The following is an 18,164-nucleotide window of genomic DNA, read 5'->3' on the forward strand; positions in this document are numbered from 1 at the left end:
GCCAGGAGGTGACCAAGTGCACCACCACGTGCCAGGATCCCTGCTGCGTGCCCAGCTGTGCCCCCAGGTGTGTGGATCCCTGCTGTGGGGGCGTCCAGGCCATCACCAAGTGCGTGGAGTCCTGTGCCACACCCTGTGTCACCCAGGTGTCCTGTGCCACCCCCTGTGTCACCCAGGCCTGCCCCGCCTGTGGCCAGCGCTGCCCCCTCCGCTCCCGCAAATTCCGGGGGCTCTGAGGGGGCCCCCGGGTGGGATCCTGAGGAGACCCCGCCCTGCAGAGCCACTGCCCCGGGGGGTCTCCAAAGGCTCAGGACTGAAAGAGGTTTGTAAATCCCTGGATCTCTCCCTCACGTCCTTGTTTTCCCAGTGCCCTCCCTGCTCCGGGAGCAGAAAAATCCTCCACTGCCCCGTTCCTGCCGTGTTTACCTCAAGGAAGTGCCTTTCCCTGTACATGTAACCGAGTGATTTCTGTGCCCCCGGGAATATTTCCTGGGAGAAAGAGTCTGTAACTCCTCCTTGTGCTGATCTTGGTGGAGGAATGTCCTTGTTTGTTGTTCCTCTGTCACCTTCTCCTCTCCATGTGTGAATAAAACAAACACCCCAGTGTTCCCTTCACTTCTGTATTACCCCGGACTCCTGTTTTATCCTTTTCATTTCTTCCTAAAATCCCGATATCTGCAGAGTGGCAGCTCCCTCTGGAATGCTTGGGAAGGTCTAAGGCAGCAGCTGGAGACCTGAGACCCCCCTGGGATGAGAGAATCAAGGAATATCCTGAGTTGGAAGGGACCCACATGGATCATCCAAGTCCAGCTCCTGGCCCTGCACAGGACATCCCAAAATCCCACCACAGCCCTGAGAGCTTTTGGAAATGCTCCTGGAGCTCTGGCAGCCTTTGAGGCTGTGCCCACTGCCCTGGGGAGCCTGGGCAGTGCCCCAAAACCACCCTCTGGGGGAAGAACCTTTTCCTAAAATCCAACCTGACCCTGCCCTGACACAGCTCCAGCCACTCCCTGGGTCCTGTCCCTGGTCCCCCCAGAGCAGAGCTCAGGGCCTGATATCCCAAATATCCCAGCTCACTGCTGGGGCAGGGGGTGCTGCACATCCCGAGGAAACCCCCTCCCGTGGGTTAGGAAAGGCTCTGGAACCCCAAAGGTGGGTTCCCAAAGTGCTCCAAAGCTCCCAGCGCTTCCTCCTCGGCCTCAGATCTCCTGGAAAACTGTTCACCCGGGAGTCAGGAACGTCCTCAGGGGCTCCAAACCTCCTCCCTGTTACAGAGGGAGGTTGTGCTCTGCAGGTTTTGTGCTCTGCAGGTTCTGTGCTCTGCAGGTTCTGTGCTCTGCAGGTTTTGTGCTCCGCAGGTTTCCAGACAGGGAGATGGGCCAGGGCAGGGTTTGGGTGAGCAAATCCCTCCTGGAATGCTGGAGGGAGGAGTGACAGGAGCGGGGGAGGCGGCAGACAAGGGTGTGCCCGTCTGGCAGCACCCACCGGCTCCTTCTTTGAGGACACCCCGGGGCACAGGGCTGGTGACTCCTCCGGAGGAATTGTCACCGTCTCACCTCGGGAAGAGGAGCCAGCCGAGAGTGGGAAGTGACAAATCCCACCCAAGGGACGTGGTTTGGGGACATTTGGCCTCACACAAACCATCCCACCCCCACAGTTCTTCCGTTCCCATCCTCCTCTCTCAGCAGGTTGAGGCGAACCTGCATTAAAAAAATCACAAATTCTCCCTGTGCAGGTTTAATTTTACCCCAGAACTCCTTTAAAACTCACTAAAATGTTCTGTGCAGGCAACAATTTCCTTTTTCTCCTGCTCCCAAATCAAATGGAAGAACCCCCTGGGAATAAAGGAACTGCAGGTGGGAAAAATGGCACCCAGATAAGATTTTTCCCTTCTCATGGCTTGGTGTTTGCATGATATTTAATCCTTCAGATTTTAATTCACCTCGACTCTGCAGAGAGCTGAAACTTCATGTCCAGGTGGGGCTGGAGGAAGGGAAACAGGGAAACAGGGATCCCTGGATCAGCACCTGGATGTTCAAACGACACCCATGGAACTGTCCCAACAGGGAGAAAACTGCAGAGTGAGAAAATGTGGTGGAATCACAGTTCTTGTCCTGTCAGGCCACGTGCTCTGAGCTCTGAAAGGTGCTCCTTGGAGATCAAAACACAGTAAAATAAAAAAAAATCCCACGGAAAACCGGATTTCCTTCCCAAAACACTGAGGAAATCAAAGCAAATCTCTTCGAGAGTCCATAAAAGAGCTGAGGCATTTTTTCCCTGACCACAGTTAGTTCCTCTTCCCGAGGTTTAATTACCCAGGTGCTCGTTTATCATTCCTGCCCGAGCACTCAGCTGCCCCAGTAAACAGGAAAAGGGGTGGATGGGGCCGGGCTGGGGCTCCTCATCCTCATCCCCAGGAGGGATGAGCTCATTCCCTGAGCAAACAGTCCCTGGGGCAGGGGGCAGGTGAGCCACAGGTGAGCCACTCGTGCTCATGTGAGGCCAAGGGCACCCCACACTCAGCCCCCTGGCATCCCAGCTATTCCCAGAGCCAGAGGAAGGCTGGACACAATTCCACCAGCTGGAATTGTGCTGATCACACCCTCCCACCCTGCCCTGGCGGGGAAGGGTGACAGGGGAAAGTGGGGTGTGAGGAAGCCCCAGATTATAGGATTTGATTGCAGGCAGGTGCAGCAGAGTGGGCTGGGAGGGCTGAGGAAATGGGGAGAATCCCAGATTCCTGTGAAAAGGCTTTTTCAGCAAAATGTGAGTCCTGGGCAACAACAGCAAGAGGGACACGGAGGGGCTGGGGCGTGTCCAGGGAAGGGAAGGGAGCTGGGGAAGGGTCTGGAGAACTCCTGAGGGAGCTGGGGGGGCTCATCCTGGAGAAAAGGAGGCTCAGGGGGGACCTTCTGGCTCTGGAATTCCCTGACAGAGGGTTGGATCCAGGGGGGGTCGGGCTCTGCTCCCAGGGAACAAGGGACAGGAGGAGGGGAAACAGCCTCAAGCTGTGCCAGGGGAGGGTCAGGTTGGCCATGAGGAGGAATTTCCCCCTGGAAAGGGTGTTCAGGCCTTGGCAGGGGCTGCCCAGGGAGGTGCCCAGGGCAGGACTGGATGTGGCACTGAGTGCTCTGGGCTGGGGCCAAGGTGGGGATGGATCAAAGGCTGGACTGGATGATCTTGGAAGTCTTTGCTGATGCTACAGAGCAGGAAAACTCCTGCAGGAGGCTCTGGGGTAAACCAAGGGCTGTGTAAAACCCAGATGGATCCTATTTTAAAGCCAGTTGTTCAGCAGTTCATGAAATAGGTTTGGTTTTTTTGGTTTTCCCTGATAGAAAAGTGCCTCCACCTTTGGTAGCTCTTGGTGGTGAAACACAGAGAGCTCCTTGGATTCTTGGGAGCCAGAAGTGTTGGCAGTGTGATGTTTTGTGGGGTTTTTCAGGAAAAAATGCTCCTGGGCAGCAGAATTCAGTGCTCAGGGGGCAGTTCTGCTGCAGCACCAGACCAACCTCTGGCCACCAAATGAGGGCCACCGAAGGGTGTTGCTGTGGGGTCCTGACTCACTGACATCAAGGGATTGCTCACAAATGTAAGAGAGACCCACAAATAAGGGTCAATTAAGGGGTAATAATCCAGCCCTCTGATGTTCCCACCTGTTACAAAGGCAGATGAATTTATGTGTCCTCCAATAGGATTTCTTGCCCATCAAATGTAACAACAGGGTGTAAAATAACTGGCTGTGGGAAGGGAGGGTGGGACTGGTCCCCCGTGGTGGTTTGGGAGCCCAAGGAGAGCACGAAGAGCTCTTCAAGCAGGACTTGGAGATGCTCCTCAGCGAGAAAACTGCTGGAGGCTGCTGGGAGGGCACCTGGAAGTGCTGGAGGATGATTTCCTCACCCAGCAGCTCGAGGAGGAGAAGGTGGGGAAGGGATTAATCTGCCTAAATATTCCACCCCGAAATCCAAGCTGGTTCCCTGCTCGTTTTGCAGCCTGTTTGATGCAGCCACGGGTGTTCCCCCACCCCTGAATCAGGTGTTGGAGACAAGCAAACCACACTCTGAGAGTCCCAGTTTTATTCCTGCCATCCCTAAAACCCCCCCGGGGCGGAGGAGCCTCGAGGGGAGGAGGAGGAGGAGGAGGAACAGCACGAGGGGGGCTGAGTCTGTGGAAAGGCTGAGCCACCGCTGGGAGAACGTCAGGAGCAAATCCCGCAGCTCACGTGGGCCCGGGGCAGGAATTCCAGGCTTTCCATGTCAGCACGGGAGAGGATCCGGTGCTGACTCCTGGAATTCTCCATGGGGACTCCTGGTCTGGAGTGTAAACAGGATGCTGAAGGGGTCAGGTTGGGTTGGCTGGTTGGGTTTTTCTCCCATTTGGCATTTTTTGCAGGGCTGAGGGTGGCCTGGTGAGCACATTCCACCTCTGGGATGGGAATATCTTGGAGAAACAAAGATTTTTTTCCACGCTGTGGAGCCCAGTTGTTACCAGCAAAACCCCTCATTGTGTTAATGTGGCATCCTGGGCCTGAACCCCACCTAAGCTGGAGCATTTCACGCTCCTCTAGCAGCAAAAAATGTCTTTAAAACCAGGGATTCTTTGCCTTGAGGGGTTTGATGAGGTTCTCAGGGTAGCTGCAGGTGTGTCCCTGTTGGAATGGCCAAGCATGGATGTTGTTAATCCATGGGGAGGAATGGGTTGGGTGAATGAACTGATTTAAAGGTATCAAAGAAGCAGGAATTGGTGGAAGCACTGGGGGAATCAGCTGCTCCTCTCCATGAGAATCGGGATGGGACATTTCTCATAGTAAAACAAATTAATTGCCCGTCTTCCCCTAATAACAACCACTGGAAAAACCCAAAGGCATCGTCCAGAGGTTTATGGAAATCAGGGGGCTGGGAACAAACACCCCCTCGCACCAAATCAATTAATTCCTCACCTGCTGTTTTTTAATGACCGTCATTCTCGGTGGGAACCACCTGACTCGGGGAGGGGAGAGAGGAGCCTGCTCAGCATCACATGCTCTTCCTGCAGGAGGGTTTCCCATCCAAAAATTAGGATGTGAGCAAATATGCCGAGCACGTGGAGGTGGAGCCCGGGGAGGTTGTTTGTGGTCGGGTGTCCATCCCCCTGGGCTGCCGCGTTTCCGGAGCTGACGCCGCTCGGGCCGTATAAAAGCTTTGCCTTTGGATGCTCCCACCACTTCATTTGGCTCCTGCCTCGCTCACCTGCACGGGTGAACCGGTGAGTCTCTCTCGGGTTTATCAGGGAGCTGATGTGCTGTTGGTTGTTGTGGTCAAGAGGAGGTTTTTCCAGAGCTTTGCCTGTGGGGTTTCTCCTCCGGGATTTGTCTCGGGACTGGGGAGAGGATGTTCCGCTCTTGTTTAGAGTTTGCTCTGCCTTGAGTAGCTTGCAAATGTTCTGTCGCCTCCTCAGAAGCCGTGGTTGTCTCTCATCCTCCCTCCTCTTCTATCTTGGTTAATTTTTTTCGTGCCTCATTAAGTCTGGAAATGAAATAAATGAGTGGACGCTGCCGAGTAACTCCCGGCACTTCAAAAGGGATGGGTGGGAAGAGGCATCATCTGGAAGGAGGAAGCTGCAGAATTCCTGCAGGCAGAGCTGCAGGAGACACCTGGGAGAAGACAAGAGGAGGAAACAATTTGGAAACAGGAGCTGCAGCCTCTGGGCCAACCCTTGTCCCAGGAAAGGATGAGCCCGGGAATTCTGAGACAACTCCGGGGACATCCCACGATCCAGAGGATCCTCAGGCTGGGTCTGCAGCCCAGGCTAACTGGGCTAGTGGGGGTGTCCCTGCCCATGGCAGGGGGTGGAATGAGATGATCCTTGAGATCATTCCAACCCAAACCATTCCACAATTCCATGGTTTTATGGGATAATGGCTGAGTTTGTGGTCTTTGGGCATCAGCAGCTCCACGTCTGCTCGCAGGGGGACGTGGTCAGGTGGCTGTGAGGACCTGAGGAAGTGACAATGGAAAAATTCCTGATTCAACTAAGAAAACAAGGAAATGAACCATTTTCACGTCACTCCAAAGTTTCACTATGGGGGATTCTCTAAAGCTGACAGCCCTGGACTCCCTAAGGGTGACTCCTGAGCACTCCCAGGAAAGGAAGGAATAACCTGGCAGCGTTAACTGCCCAGATCTGAACCCAGAAATCACCCACCCGGGCGATATTTCCCTCCCCCTGACCACAGACAGCCCCACACGCCGGGAATCGGCGCCCGGAGGGGGGGAAAACTCTCAGTATCCTGATTTTTTGTGTCTCTTTGCAGCTGTGCCTGTCGCTGCCCCCCTGGGAAGGATGTCCTACTACGAGCAGTGCAAGCAGCCCTGCCTGCCCCCTCCCATCTGCCTGCAGAAGGGGGTGAAGCGGGTGGTGGAGCCGTGCCAGGCCGTGTGCCCCGAGCCGTGCCCGGTGCAGTGCGTGGAGGTTTGCCAGGCCCCCTCTGCCACCCAGTGCAGCTCCTCCTGCAGCACCCAGTGTGTTGAGCCCTGTGCCACCCAGTGCAGCACCTCCTGCAGCACCCAGTGCGTGGATGTCTGTGCCCAGCCCTGTGCCCCGCAGTGTGTGGACGTCTGTGCCCCGCAGTGCGTGGACGTCTGTGCCCAGTCCTGTGCCCCTCAGTGTGTGGACGTCTGTGCCCAGTCCTGTGCCCCCCAGTGCCCCACCAAGTGCCCCGAGCCCTGCCAGGGCCCCTGCGTGGAGGTTTGCACCACCAAGTGCGTGGAGTCCTGTGACACCGTGTGCCTGGAGCCCGTCTGCTCCCGGCCCTGCTGATTCCTGAGCCCCCGGAACGGACAACCCGGCTACAGACCCCGAGCCACGCTCCGAGACCTCTCCTGCCCTGCCCACCCCAGGGCCTTTGCCTTGGGAAATGTCCTCTCTGGGTATTTCTGCCCTTTCCCTCCTGTGACACTTCTGCCCCTGCTGCCTCAGCACCTCTGCTGGTTTTGGGGGCTGCGGTTGGACGGTGTCGGACCTTTGGGCCCCTTGGGAAGATGTTCAGCCATGGTTGGGCTGGAAAACTATTGAGCCGTGGTTTTTCTGCCCAAGATGTTCAGCCATGTTTTTTCTGTCCAAGATATTTAGCCATGGTTATGCTGGAAAAGTTACTGAGCCAAGGTTGTGCTGTCCAAGATGTTCAGCCATGGTTGTGCTGGAAAATTATGGAGCCATGGTTGTGCTGGAAAATTATTTAGCCATGGTTGTGCTGCCCAAGATATTTAGCCATGGTTGTGCTGGAAAAGCTGTGGAGCCATGATTTTTCTGTCTAAGATGTTTAGCCTTGGTTGTGCTGCCCAAGTTGTTGAGCCATGGTTTTTCTGTCCAAGGTATCCAGCCATAGTTTTTCTGTCCAAGATGTTCAGCCATGGTTGTGCTGGAAAATTATTGAGCCATGGTTGTGTTGGCCAAGATGTCCAGCCATGGTTTTTCTGTCCCAGATGTCCAGCTGTGGTTGTGCTGTCCCAGTTGTTGAGCTGTGGTTGTGCTGTCAGCAGCAGCTGGTGGTGGAAGATGTCTCCTCTTTTGCTCTTTCCTTCTCCTTTATGTCCTCCCTCTTGTAGTGTCTGTGTTCAGCAATAAAAACTGCCCATCGATGGCATCCTGTGTCTTCTGTCCTTCTTTTCGTCTCCACGTCCTCAGGCCCAGGAACATCTTCCCTCAGTTTTCATTTTTAAAAGCTGCTGTGCCTGGGGAGGGTTTTGTGCCTGGGGAGGGTTTTTTTGCCTGCTGCAAACAGCATTTTAGTGTGGAGCAATTATCTTCTAATTCTAGAAGGAAAACATCACCTAGCCAATGCTTTTCTGATAGATGCATGAAAATAATGGTAGAAAATTTAATTTTCATCTTTATTAATGACCAGAATTTGGTATTTATATCTCAGGATTTTGGAGGCAAAGCTTAGAAACTGTTAAAAGGTGAATTTAACCAGTACAAAGCCTCAAATTCAAGCAAGAAGGAATCGAATGTTCTGGGCTGGAATTTTAATTATTCCTTTAAAAAATCCTGACTGGGACAAAAGTGGTGGGTCGGATGGACTCTTCCCACCATCCCCACTGGCCAAATATAGAAAAAGGGGGGATTTGGCTTCAGGAGAGGAACCTTTTTGTGGTTCAGAAACGGGCCTGAGCCCTGAGTTTGCAGTTTTGCTGCCAGGACCTGCAGGTCCTTTGGGTGGCTTTGGAAGGTCTCACTCGTGTCTCTGCCCATTATCTGCCCACGAGCAGGAATCACCTCCTGGAGGGAGAGAGGGGTTGGAGTTTGGGGTTTATTAACACCTGGCAGGTGCAATAACATTTTACTTGGCTTTAAATACACCTTTATTTGTTGTAACTTTGGAGCTAAAGGAGGCTCATTGTCTGGAGGGGCGTGAAACCCTTTGAAAGCCCGAATTTGGGGGATAAAGCTCCCATTGTCCTCCCGGGTGACTCGTTCAACCTCTGGCCAGGTCTGGGCCGTGCAGAATCGCTCCCCAGCCACCGTGTCATTAGGGCAGGGGTGGGGAATCTCTAATCTGGAGAAGAAAAGAGTTATATTTAGGTGTGTGCAGAGGCTGTTACCAAACGAGCTGCTAATGAGCCCTTGTGGAATTTAACAGCAGATTCCTCTCCGGCCCCGTCTGTCGACACCGAGAGGTGACACCAATAATGAGAGGGGAAAAAAACCCAGGGCTGGGGAAGGCAAACAACCCACCCCTGCTCCTGACACAGCCCGGGCAGGAGGGAGGGAGGAGGGGGAGCAGAGGCTCGACAGCACGAAAGGAGGGACGTGCTCCCCTAATTCCTCCCGTGGAACACAAACCCTGGGGGTCCCCCCGGAATTCTGCCAATTCTGCCTCACCAAGGACCTGCTGATGCCACAGCAGTGCCCAATTTTAGGCACGGAAAAGGTCCTGGTCAGGGAGTCACGTGCAGCTCCATCCCACAGGTGAGTCACCTGGGCCTGAATTCTGAGCATCTCCAGCCAGATCCAGCAGCTGATGAAACATTTCCTCAGCTCCTTCCTCGGGAAAAAAAAAATCTCCAGGGCATCAACATTTTTCTCGATCCATCCCTGGAATAAACCCGGGAAGTTCTGCTGCAGCTCCAGCAGGTCAAAGCCAGGGCTTGGGGAAAAGGGATTGAATTCATCACAAATGAAGCTGCTTTGGTGAAAAGCTGCTGTGAAGTGCCAGGAAAAACAACCAAATAAAGTTTTTCTCTTCTCCCTCTCTGCTGCAGCAGGCACAGGAATCCCAGCCAGGCTCTGGAAGGGAGTGGCAGGAGGCTCCTGTTGGATTGAGCTCATCGAGGTTTCCTGTGCTGGTGGGAAAAAGGTGTTCCAAAAGCCCTGACACACTCCACCCCTGGTCAGCTCTGGGGATTGCTCAGATTCCTGGGATATTTGCAGCAAATTGGTGCCACTTCATCCGTGTCAGCCTGGAGAGGGTCAGGGAGCTGATGGGGATGTGTCCAACACCGGGAGCTGGGGGGTGGGGAGGGTTGGGGGCGGGAACAGCCAAGGATTTTTGGTAGGAACAGCCAAGGATTTTTGGTGGGAACAGCCAAGGATTTTTGGTGGGAATAGCCAAGGATTTTTGGTGGGAATGACCAAGGATTGTTGGTGGGAACAGCCAAGGATTTTTGGTGGGAATGACCAAGGATTTTTGGTGGGAATGACCAAGGATTGTTGGTAAAAACAATCAAGGATTGATGGTGGGAACAGCCAAGGGTTGGTGGTGGGAACAATCAAGGGTTCCTTTTCCAGCAAAGCCAAGGCTTCAGATGGAACATTTTCTCTGTCCCTTCCTTGGAAAAATCTCAAGGGGAATCCACATTTTTCTGCAACGTGGATCCATCCTCAGGAAAAAAAAAAAAAGAATTTCTGCCACAACTTCAGCAAGTCTGGAAAAAAGGAATTCAGATAATTAAAAATTAAGTTAATTCAGTGAAAAACCACAGTAAAGTGCAAGGAAAAAAACAGGGGAAAGATTTCTAATTTCTTGGCTTTATGAAGCGTTTTATTCCCCTTTTTTGGGGGGGGGGGGAAACTGGAGAAGGGCAACAGCAAAATCCAGAAGCACAGGAGGCCAAAGACGGGCCTGCTGCCCTTGCCAGGGGCTGGCACAGGGGTTCCCTCACCCCACTCAGGTTTCTGGGGATCTGTCCTGTGGTCACAGACGAAATTATCCCCTGAATTTTGTGTGACCACGTTCTGCTCCCTCCGGAGAGGACGTGAGTTGTGTCCCAGCCCCACAGAGCCGTGGGATCTGTGCCCAGGACAGGGACGAGGGGAATTATTAATAAATTAGCCCGTGATTACCAGCCTGGGTGTGCCTGGCATTAAAAACAACAAATCCCCCGCAGCTGGAAGAGGAGGGATCCTTCCCAGGCCTTGACTGTGGTCCAGGAGCACGGAGGTGGGAGCGGGGCAGGTTCTGGTTGTGAAAGATTCTGGTCATCGAGTTAATCTGTTGTCATCAGCTCCTGGGAGGGTATAAAACCCTCCTGCTGGGGCAGCTCCTCACCTCCAGTGGCTTCTCCTTCCCAGAGCAGGAGACACCAGGTGAGACACCAGGTGAGTCCTCCCGTGCCCCTCTGGCCGCTCAGGGGGTGGTTCTGGGGTTTGGGATGGGGGTGGTTTGTCCTTGTTTTGTCCCTCCAGTCCCAGCTCCAGGTTTTCCCCTGGCAGGTGAGGGGCACAGGACGGGGTTTGGAGGCTTTCTGAGGTTCCAAACGGTGGTTTGCTGCCTCTTTGGGCCCAGAACCCCCTTGCCAACCCTCTGAATTTCCCCCAGGCTGATAAGAATCCTGTGGATAACCAGCAGGGGTTGGGGATCAGCTGCCAGCAGTTGGCACCCGTTGGAAGCTGCTTTTGCATCTGATCAGTCTCCTGGATTCCCAGGGCTCTGAGTTCCACTTTTCTGTAAAAAATCCTCTCAGTTCACCCAAATTTAGTGGCCAGAGATGCGGCTTCTGCTCTGAGGCTCCCACTGACCTGAGCAGGGACGTGCTTGTTGCCAAAGGGGGCTGCTCCCCAATGATTTCCTGCTTCCAGCACTCACAGCACTGAGCTCTCACCAGTTTTCTGCTCCTCTTTAAACAGTTTTAACCCCTGCTCTGAGGGGGTTCTCCTTGAACCAAGCGAGTTTGCCTTCAAACCTGCATTTCTTCTGTGCTTGTCCAAGCTGGAATGTCCAGCAAACATTTTTTTGAGCAGAGGGAATGAAGGAAAACCCCCCTCTCTGTTTGTCTCCTCCTCAACTCCTGCAGCCACTTCCCTGCTTGGAGCCAGGCTCTGTCAGGCTGGAGCCAGGCTCTGTCAGGCTGGACCTTGACTCTGGCACTCATTTTACGTGCAGCTCTTCTCTGAGTGCTCAGCAGAGTGGCTGAGCCCACAGAGGGTGTGATGGGGGCCCCAAAAAAGTCACCGAGGGGCAGATGCAGCAAAGTGGCCTCGCCAGGGCTGGAGAGCAGCATCCTCAGGGATTTATTGCCCAGAGTGGTTTTGGTGGGAGGATTAACCTCAAAATCTCATCCTCTTGGCTGGTGAGTCGATGCCAGAGCTGAGGAACCGCCTGAAACCGTGATATCCCAAAAGGAGACGTGTGTGTGGAGGGGATTTAAATTAAACTGCCCCGGCTCTGGGGTTTTTCCTGCAGGCTCGGCAGGGATGTCGTCCCACCAGCAGAAGCAGCAGCAGTGCCTCCCTCCCCAGTGCCAGGAGAAGTGTGTGGCCCCTGCCAAGGGTGTGGAGCAAAGCCAGGCCCCCAAAGGCCAGGCCAAGTGCCCCGTGAAGAGCCTCCCCCAGCAGCAGCAGCAGCAGGGCTGCCCCAAGCAGAAGTAGCCCCGACGGCCCCGAAGCTGCCACGGGAGATGCAAATTCCCGGTTTCCAAACGCTCCTTTCCCAAGTTCCCTGTCTGCTGGCGCCGCTGGAAGGGCTCCAAAACCCCCGCAGCCGCCTCCTCAGCTTTGCAAGGAGCAATTGCTTTCCAACGAGGTGCAATTCATTACCTGGGATTAGCTCACCCTCTGCTGGAAAATAATAAATAAATAAATCCTGGGGCCGCTTTATCCTGCTCTTAACTTGGGACACGCTGCAATAAAATGATGAATAACCTCATCACTTGCTTCCTGATGTTTTTATTGTCACTTTGCTCGTACTGTTTGTTATCTTTCTCTTTTATCTGCCAAAAAATTACCTTTAAGGACACACACACAGGTGGTTGAGATGGGATATTAAGGATAAATTCCTCCCTGGGAGGGAGGGGAGGCCCTGGCACAGGTTGCCCAGGGAAGCTGTGGCTGCCCCATCCCTGGAAGTGTCCAAGGTCAGGTTGGATCAACCTGGGATAGAGGAAGGTGTCCCTGCCCATGGCAGGGGGTGGCACTGGAGGGACTTTAAGGACCCTCCCATTCCAAACCATTCCATGGTTCTGTGACTCAGGGTCACCCATTCCAGGTCCTGATTGGGAAGCCCCAAGCTCTGACCCTGACAAATACCTGCCTGTTGCCACCTGAGGCTCCCTCCCACCTTTTTTGAGCAGAAACCCAGAAAAACCTCCACACCTTGGTATTCAAAGCAACTTTTATTGCTGATTTTCACAGTGAAATGAATCCTGGATGCAACACCAGCCTAAAATAATTAGAGCTAAGTGGCAAATCCATCCACAGCAGCCCCGTGTGGGGTGTAATTGAGGCGGCCCCGAGCGTGTTCCCTCCTCTGCCCCGTGGAGCCCGGGGAAGCCACGCCCGAGGTTGATCTCTGCTTTAAAAACGTGTCTGGAGTGGATTCTGGAGGTTTGCCAGGAAGCCTCTCAGCTGGAGCTGCTCTTTCACACGTCCCAGAAGATTCCAGGTGAGCTCTGGCTCCTGCCCGGGCAGAGGTGGTGCCTCTGTCCTAAAATCCCTTCCTATTTCCTATTTGTGCAATTCTTTTTAATTGCACAAAACCAATCAGCACTGCCATGTCATGAGCTGGGAGGGGGACCAGAACCCTTCAGCAGCAGGTTCTGCCCAAACCTCCCACTATTAACAGGCAAGAAGCCCCAAATGCAGGTGGGAGGTGGAATCCAGGGAGCTGGGGGGGGGAAGGCAGGGAAACCAGAGCTGGGCCTTGGGTTGGGGGAGAGTTTAATGCTGAGCTTAAGGAACCCTGCCTTGTGCTGCCAGGGAGCTTTTTGGTGTCTCTCTGGGCCTTCCAAAGCCAGAGGGACTGGGAGAGGGCAGGAATTCAGGCTGCTGGGAAGCTGAACACACAACCAGGACCCTGCTTGAAGCCTTTTTATCCACAGAGCATCCCGGGGGCTGTTAGTGCAGGACAAAGCGTTAATTGGAGGGGGGACTTGGAAGCTCAACAGCGATTTTCTTCTCCACAGAAACCCTGCAGTGATTCAAAAGGTGCTGGGAAATGACCTCTGGATGGGAGAGGTGGGAGAGGAGGTTCGGGGTTGGGATCTTCTTCTCCCCTCGGGGCTCGGCTCGGGCGGCCCTGCTTTACTTCTGGGCGGGAGGCCACGGGTTGGGCTGTTTGAGCTGCTGCTGCTCCACGGGAGGGACCTTTTCGGGAAGGGAGAACTGCTCGGGGTCAGGACAGGGAGCTGGCACTGGCACCGGGGTGTCCTGGCACTCCTGCTTCTCCTGAGGGCACGGGGTGGGCACGGGGAGCTCCTTGATCTCCTGCTTCTGCTGGGGACACGGGGTGGGGTCGGGCAGTGGGACAGGGATGGGCACGGGGGTCTCCTTCACCTCCTGCTTCTCTTGGGGACATGGGGTGGGGTCAGGCAGTGGGACAGGGATGGGCACGGGGGTTTCCTTGACCTCCTGCTTCTCTGGGGGACGCGGGGTGGGCACAGGGATCTCCTTGACCTCCTGTTTCTCCTGGGGACATGGTGTGGGGTCAGGCAGTGGGACAGGGATGGGCACGGGGGTCTCCTTGATCTGCTGCTTCTCCTGAGGGCACGGGGTGGGCACAGGGATCTCCTTGATCTCCTGTTTCTCTTGGGGACAGGGGGTGGGCACAGGGATCTCCTTGATCTCCTGTTTCTCCTGGGGACACGGGGTGGGGTCAGGCAGCGGGACAGGGATGGGCACAGGGGTCTCCTTGATCTGCTGCTTCTCCTGGGCACAGGCTGCAGCCTCGGAGCAGGTCCCAGGGACTGGCACGGGGCTCTCCTGGCACTGCTGCTTCTCCAGCCCACACGGGGCTGTGTCAGGGCGGGACACGGGCAGCTCTTGGCAGGTTGGTTTCTCCTCCGGGCACTTGCTCTGCTGCTGCTGCTCCTGGGCTGGGCACTGGGGCACCACGACCGCGGGGGCTTCTCCTTTGCCCGGCTCCTGGCTTGGCAAGGGCACGGCTTTTTCTGGGCACGTCGCCACCGCCGGGGCTGGGTCCGGGCGGGGTGTGGGGTCCTGGAGCTCGGGATGCTGCTGCGGGCACGGCACGGGCTCGGGGCTGGGCACGGGCTCCTGGCTCGGCTGGGGGATGCTCTTGCTCAGCCCGGGGGGCAGGGTGAGCTCCTGCTTGATTTGCATCTGGTTCAGGGACATCTTTGCAGGATGGTCTGAAAGAAAATCAGAGCGTTACTGCGGTGCTGAGGGAGGCGCAGCAGGAGGAGGGGGAACAGTTACAAAATACGAGTTCAGTCAAAAAATACGAGCTCAGTTATAAAATACGAGCTCAGTTATAAAATACGAGTTCCAAGAAACCCGAGCAAAGTTCTCCCGGTTTGTCCTTGGCTTCCCAAGGTTGTCCCAGAATGATGATCTGCTCTTCCTTTGTCATCCTGCCTTTCAGCTCCTGCTCCCACCCTGCCTTATCTCGTCCCTCCTCTCTCAGCAGATGTGGGACAGCCCTGTCAGGTCTGGCTGAGGTAGAGCCACTCCTTTGAACCTGCAGCTGATTTGCACTTCACGGTCCTTCCCCCCCTCTTCCCAAAGTGTCAGCTCCCTTTTATTTCTGTCCTGGGGAATCGATGAGAGGAGCTGACAAACCACAGATCTCCTGCTCTGGAGAGAACGGCCTCGGGAAGTCAAAACAACAACAGAAAAACAATGAAAGACAAACATTTTAAAGCAGAAAGTTGGAAAATATAAATATGGGGCCAACGGGATGTGTTACATTGGCAAAAGTGAAATAATTCACTGGGTTTTGCCCCTTTTGCAATGGTTTCCAGGTTTTACCTGGAATTAAAAGCCTTTAAGTATTAGGACTCAATTCCTCCTCTTGCTCCAGTTCCATCCCGACTTTGTGGGGGATGTGAAGGGCTGAGGTGACCCCTGGCCCAATCCTCCAAAGTGCCACGGGAAGAATGAGCAGGGATAACGTGTCCCTGTGTCCCTGGATTGTCCTGGCCACTAATGACACCTGTGACCTGCATGAATCAGAGCCACCAGGAGGGATTTCTGCTCCCAGGGCCACTCCTCGTGTTCCCGGCAATTTGGGAAACTGTTCTGTGGCTGCTGAAGGCAGGTCCGGGCTCAGCTGGGCTGGGGAGGTGTCTTTGCTAAAGCCTGGGCTGCTGCTTCTCTAAAACCAACTTAAAGGCACAAATTAAAGGTGAGAATTGGAAAAGTGGTGCCTGGAAGGGGCATTTTGGAGCCCCCCCAGCACAGGACCTGCCCCAGCCCGGAGCTGTGGGCGGGAGAGGGAGAGTGGCAGCTCCTCCTCCCTTCCCCCTGGGGTTGCTGCTCCTCTCAGCACATCCCCAAAGCCAATTCCCTCCTCTCCTCTCCCTCCTCCAGGTCAGTAACACCCCTCTCTTGCCATTTTTTTTTATAAGGATCTGATAAGATCTTTAACGAATTAATGCATTGCCCTTGCCATGGTTGGCACGAGTGAGGCAGCACAGGAGGAATTCCTTCATCCCTCTGCTCCTGCAGCCCCAAATATCTGCTTTCGAAAAGAATTCTCCCAAGCAAGCAAAGTTTTGACAATATTTTTGTTATCAACAGCAGAATCCCAGGAAATCAGTCTGGAGGGAGCTCCAGGAGGCCACTGCTCTCCTTCCCTGAAGAACTTAAACCAGCATAATTTCCTCTGCTCTCCCTTTCAGAAAGGGTCTAATTTAGCCCTCAACCCCCAGAGTTACACCCAGCCTGGATTTACCCTGCAGAGCTGTCCCAAGGCTGCCTGTCCTCCCCACCACCCCTCTCCTCTCCGAGAACCTTTTGCACATCCGAAGGCAGGAGGTGAAACCCTCCTTTGGAAAGGGGGCCCCCAGGTGAGGGAGAAGCCCAGGGAGGGCTCAGAGCCCTCTGACTTACCCAGGCGGCCGACAGGGAGTCGCAGGGAGCCCAGTGGGTGCCGGGGCAGAGGGACTGGAGAACTTTTATATGGTTTCAAAGCCCTGCCTTCTGGGAATGAGTCCTCCTGGCTGATGAGCTCATGGTTTCACAACTGCCCCACTGCAGTTTCCTCCCCAGCCCTGTCCTACACGTAGGCAGCTCACACACAGGGCTCCTTTTATTCCCCTGACTGACCCAACTGGACAGGACATGGGGTGGGAATGAAGGTCAGACCCTCAGGTTGATCCATTTACTGCACTGGGGGTCTGGGGGTGTTGTGGTGCCACCTCATCCCATCCAAGAGTCCTTTCACACCATCCAATTCCCACTAATTCTTGGGCTGTGTTTGTAGTTTAAGAGTTTGTAGTTTAATTTGTCCTTCTCTCCCTTGCTCTTCACCAGTGAATTCCCTAAAATGACTTTAGGGTGTAAAAACTCGTGAGGGGTGAGGGAAGATCTTCATGGATTTCATCCTGTTTTCGTTTCAGAACAGATAATTTGGAATCATTAGGAGGAATTTCCTCCTGGAAAGGGTGTTCAGGCCTTGGCAGGGGCTGCCCAGGGAGGTGGGGGAGTCCCCAGCCCTGGAGGTGCCCAGGGAAGGGCTTGGAGGTAGCACTGAGTGCTCTGGGCTGGGGGACAAGATGTTGATGGATCTTGAGGACTTGATGATCTTGGAGGTCTTTTCCAACCGAAATAATCCTGGGATTTATGAATTAATGTTGTTTTCCATGGTCCAGAAGACACAGCTCCCACCCATCTAAGTGTGACAGAACAGGGGACTGAGTTTATCTCTGTGCATCACATGGCAAGTGAAGGGATTTTAAAGGTGTCCAAGATTTATCCCATCAAATGGAATTGGAAACTGGTCCCATTCAGGTGCCACAATGGCATTTGAAAGGATATTTGAGCCTCAGTGTGGAATAAAGGGTGTTTTTCATGGAAGAAGTTTCTTCCATCACTATTATTCCACGTGCAAAACATTTACTAAGTGAGAATAACTCACCCTCCAGATCTCAGGGAGGGATCAGGACACAGGTCAAGCAGCCCTTAATTGTGCTGGGAGGATTATTTTCAGCAGCAGAGGCGCCTTGGCCCACCCAGAGCCCAATTTCATCACCTTTGGGTGCCTTTGGGCCCGTCTCTGTCCCGTCTGCCCCGTCCCACCAGGGCTCTTATCAGCTGCAGGTCTGGCTGAGCTGGTCCCAGCCACCACCCGGGATTCCTGGGCAGCAAAGGGAAGCAGCAGCTGCTCCCACTGGGGTGGAACTTCCTCCCTCAGCAACCCTTTGGCAGCTGGAGGGCGGGACACCTCAATTTTGGGCCGTGTGTTGTCTCCCAGGGTGGGACTCCACGTGTGTGACCCCCTGGCAGGTGAGGCCCTGCCTTGCTGCCTCCCTCATGGGTTTAATTTTAGTCTCCAGCCTCTGCTGGAGAGGGGGAATACCCCAAGCCAAGCCCAAAGCCTGACTCAGGCCTCTCCAGCTGCTCCCCTGCTGCGGATCCCAGCGGTGGCTCTGCTGAAGGCAGGGACTGGGACACTTTCCAGCAGTGGAGAACCTGCCTGGCTGCTTTCTAGGCAGCACTGTGGTTATCAGAGCAGCCCTGGTGCCCAGATAGGCTCCTGGAATATTGCCCTTTGGAGCAGGGAGATCGAGGGAATCAGATCAGGCTCCTTCAAGGAGTTGGGTTTCTCGTTTGCCCCATCCCTGGAAGGGTCCGAGGCCACCTTGGATGGAGCTCTGAGCAACCTGGGAGAGAGGAAAAAGTGGCCCTGCCCGTGGCAGGGGGTGGAACTGGATGAGCTTTAAGGTCCCTTCCAACCCAAAGCATTCCAGGACTGTGGCTGTCAGCCTGGCAAGGGTTTGGAAGCACAGGGG

General features: G+C 54.5%; 3 protein-coding genes across 3 annotated transcripts in view; 2 read left to right on the forward strand and 1 right to left on the reverse strand.

Annotated features, from left to right (window-relative positions):
* Nucleotides 1–236, forward strand: part of LOC113960195 (keratin-associated protein 16-1-like) — a 6,320-nt gene extending 6,084 nt beyond the window's left edge. The window contains exon 5 of the mRNA XM_027669613.1: nucleotides 68–236. Within this exon, the coding sequence (XP_027525414.1) occupies nucleotides 68–236 (169 nt within the window). The remainder of the gene's footprint in view (nucleotides 1–67) is intronic.
* A 4,917-nt stretch (nucleotides 237–5,153) lies between these two features.
* Nucleotides 5,154–6,795, forward strand: LOC113960182 (small proline-rich protein 2D-like). Its single transcript, XM_027669600.1, has 2 exons — nucleotides 5,154–5,241; nucleotides 6,290–6,795. The coding sequence occupies exon 2, from the start codon at nucleotides 6,319–6,321 to the stop codon at nucleotides 6,793–6,795; it is 477 nt and encodes a 158-aa protein (XP_027525401.1). The 5' UTR covers nucleotides 5,154–5,241; nucleotides 6,290–6,318.
* Nucleotides 6,796–13,494: 6,699 nt separating this feature from the next.
* Nucleotides 13,495–14,547, reverse strand: LOC113960183 (keratinocyte proline-rich protein-like). Its single transcript, XM_027669601.1, has 2 exons — nucleotides 13,867–14,547; nucleotides 13,495–13,818 (listed from the first exon to the last, which is right to left on the reverse strand). Exons 1-2 carry the CDS (start codon nucleotides 14,545–14,547, stop codon nucleotides 13,495–13,497), a joined length of 1,005 nt encoding a protein of 334 aa, XP_027525402.1.
* Nucleotides 14,548–18,164: the final 3,617 nt, after the last annotated feature.

Source organism: Corapipo altera, unplaced genomic scaffold, assembly GCF_003945725.1.
Source record: "Corapipo altera isolate COAL_440 unplaced genomic scaffold, ASM394572v1 311, whole genome shotgun sequence".
Taxonomy (NCBI): Eukaryota; Metazoa; Chordata; class Aves; order Passeriformes; family Pipridae; genus Corapipo; species Corapipo altera.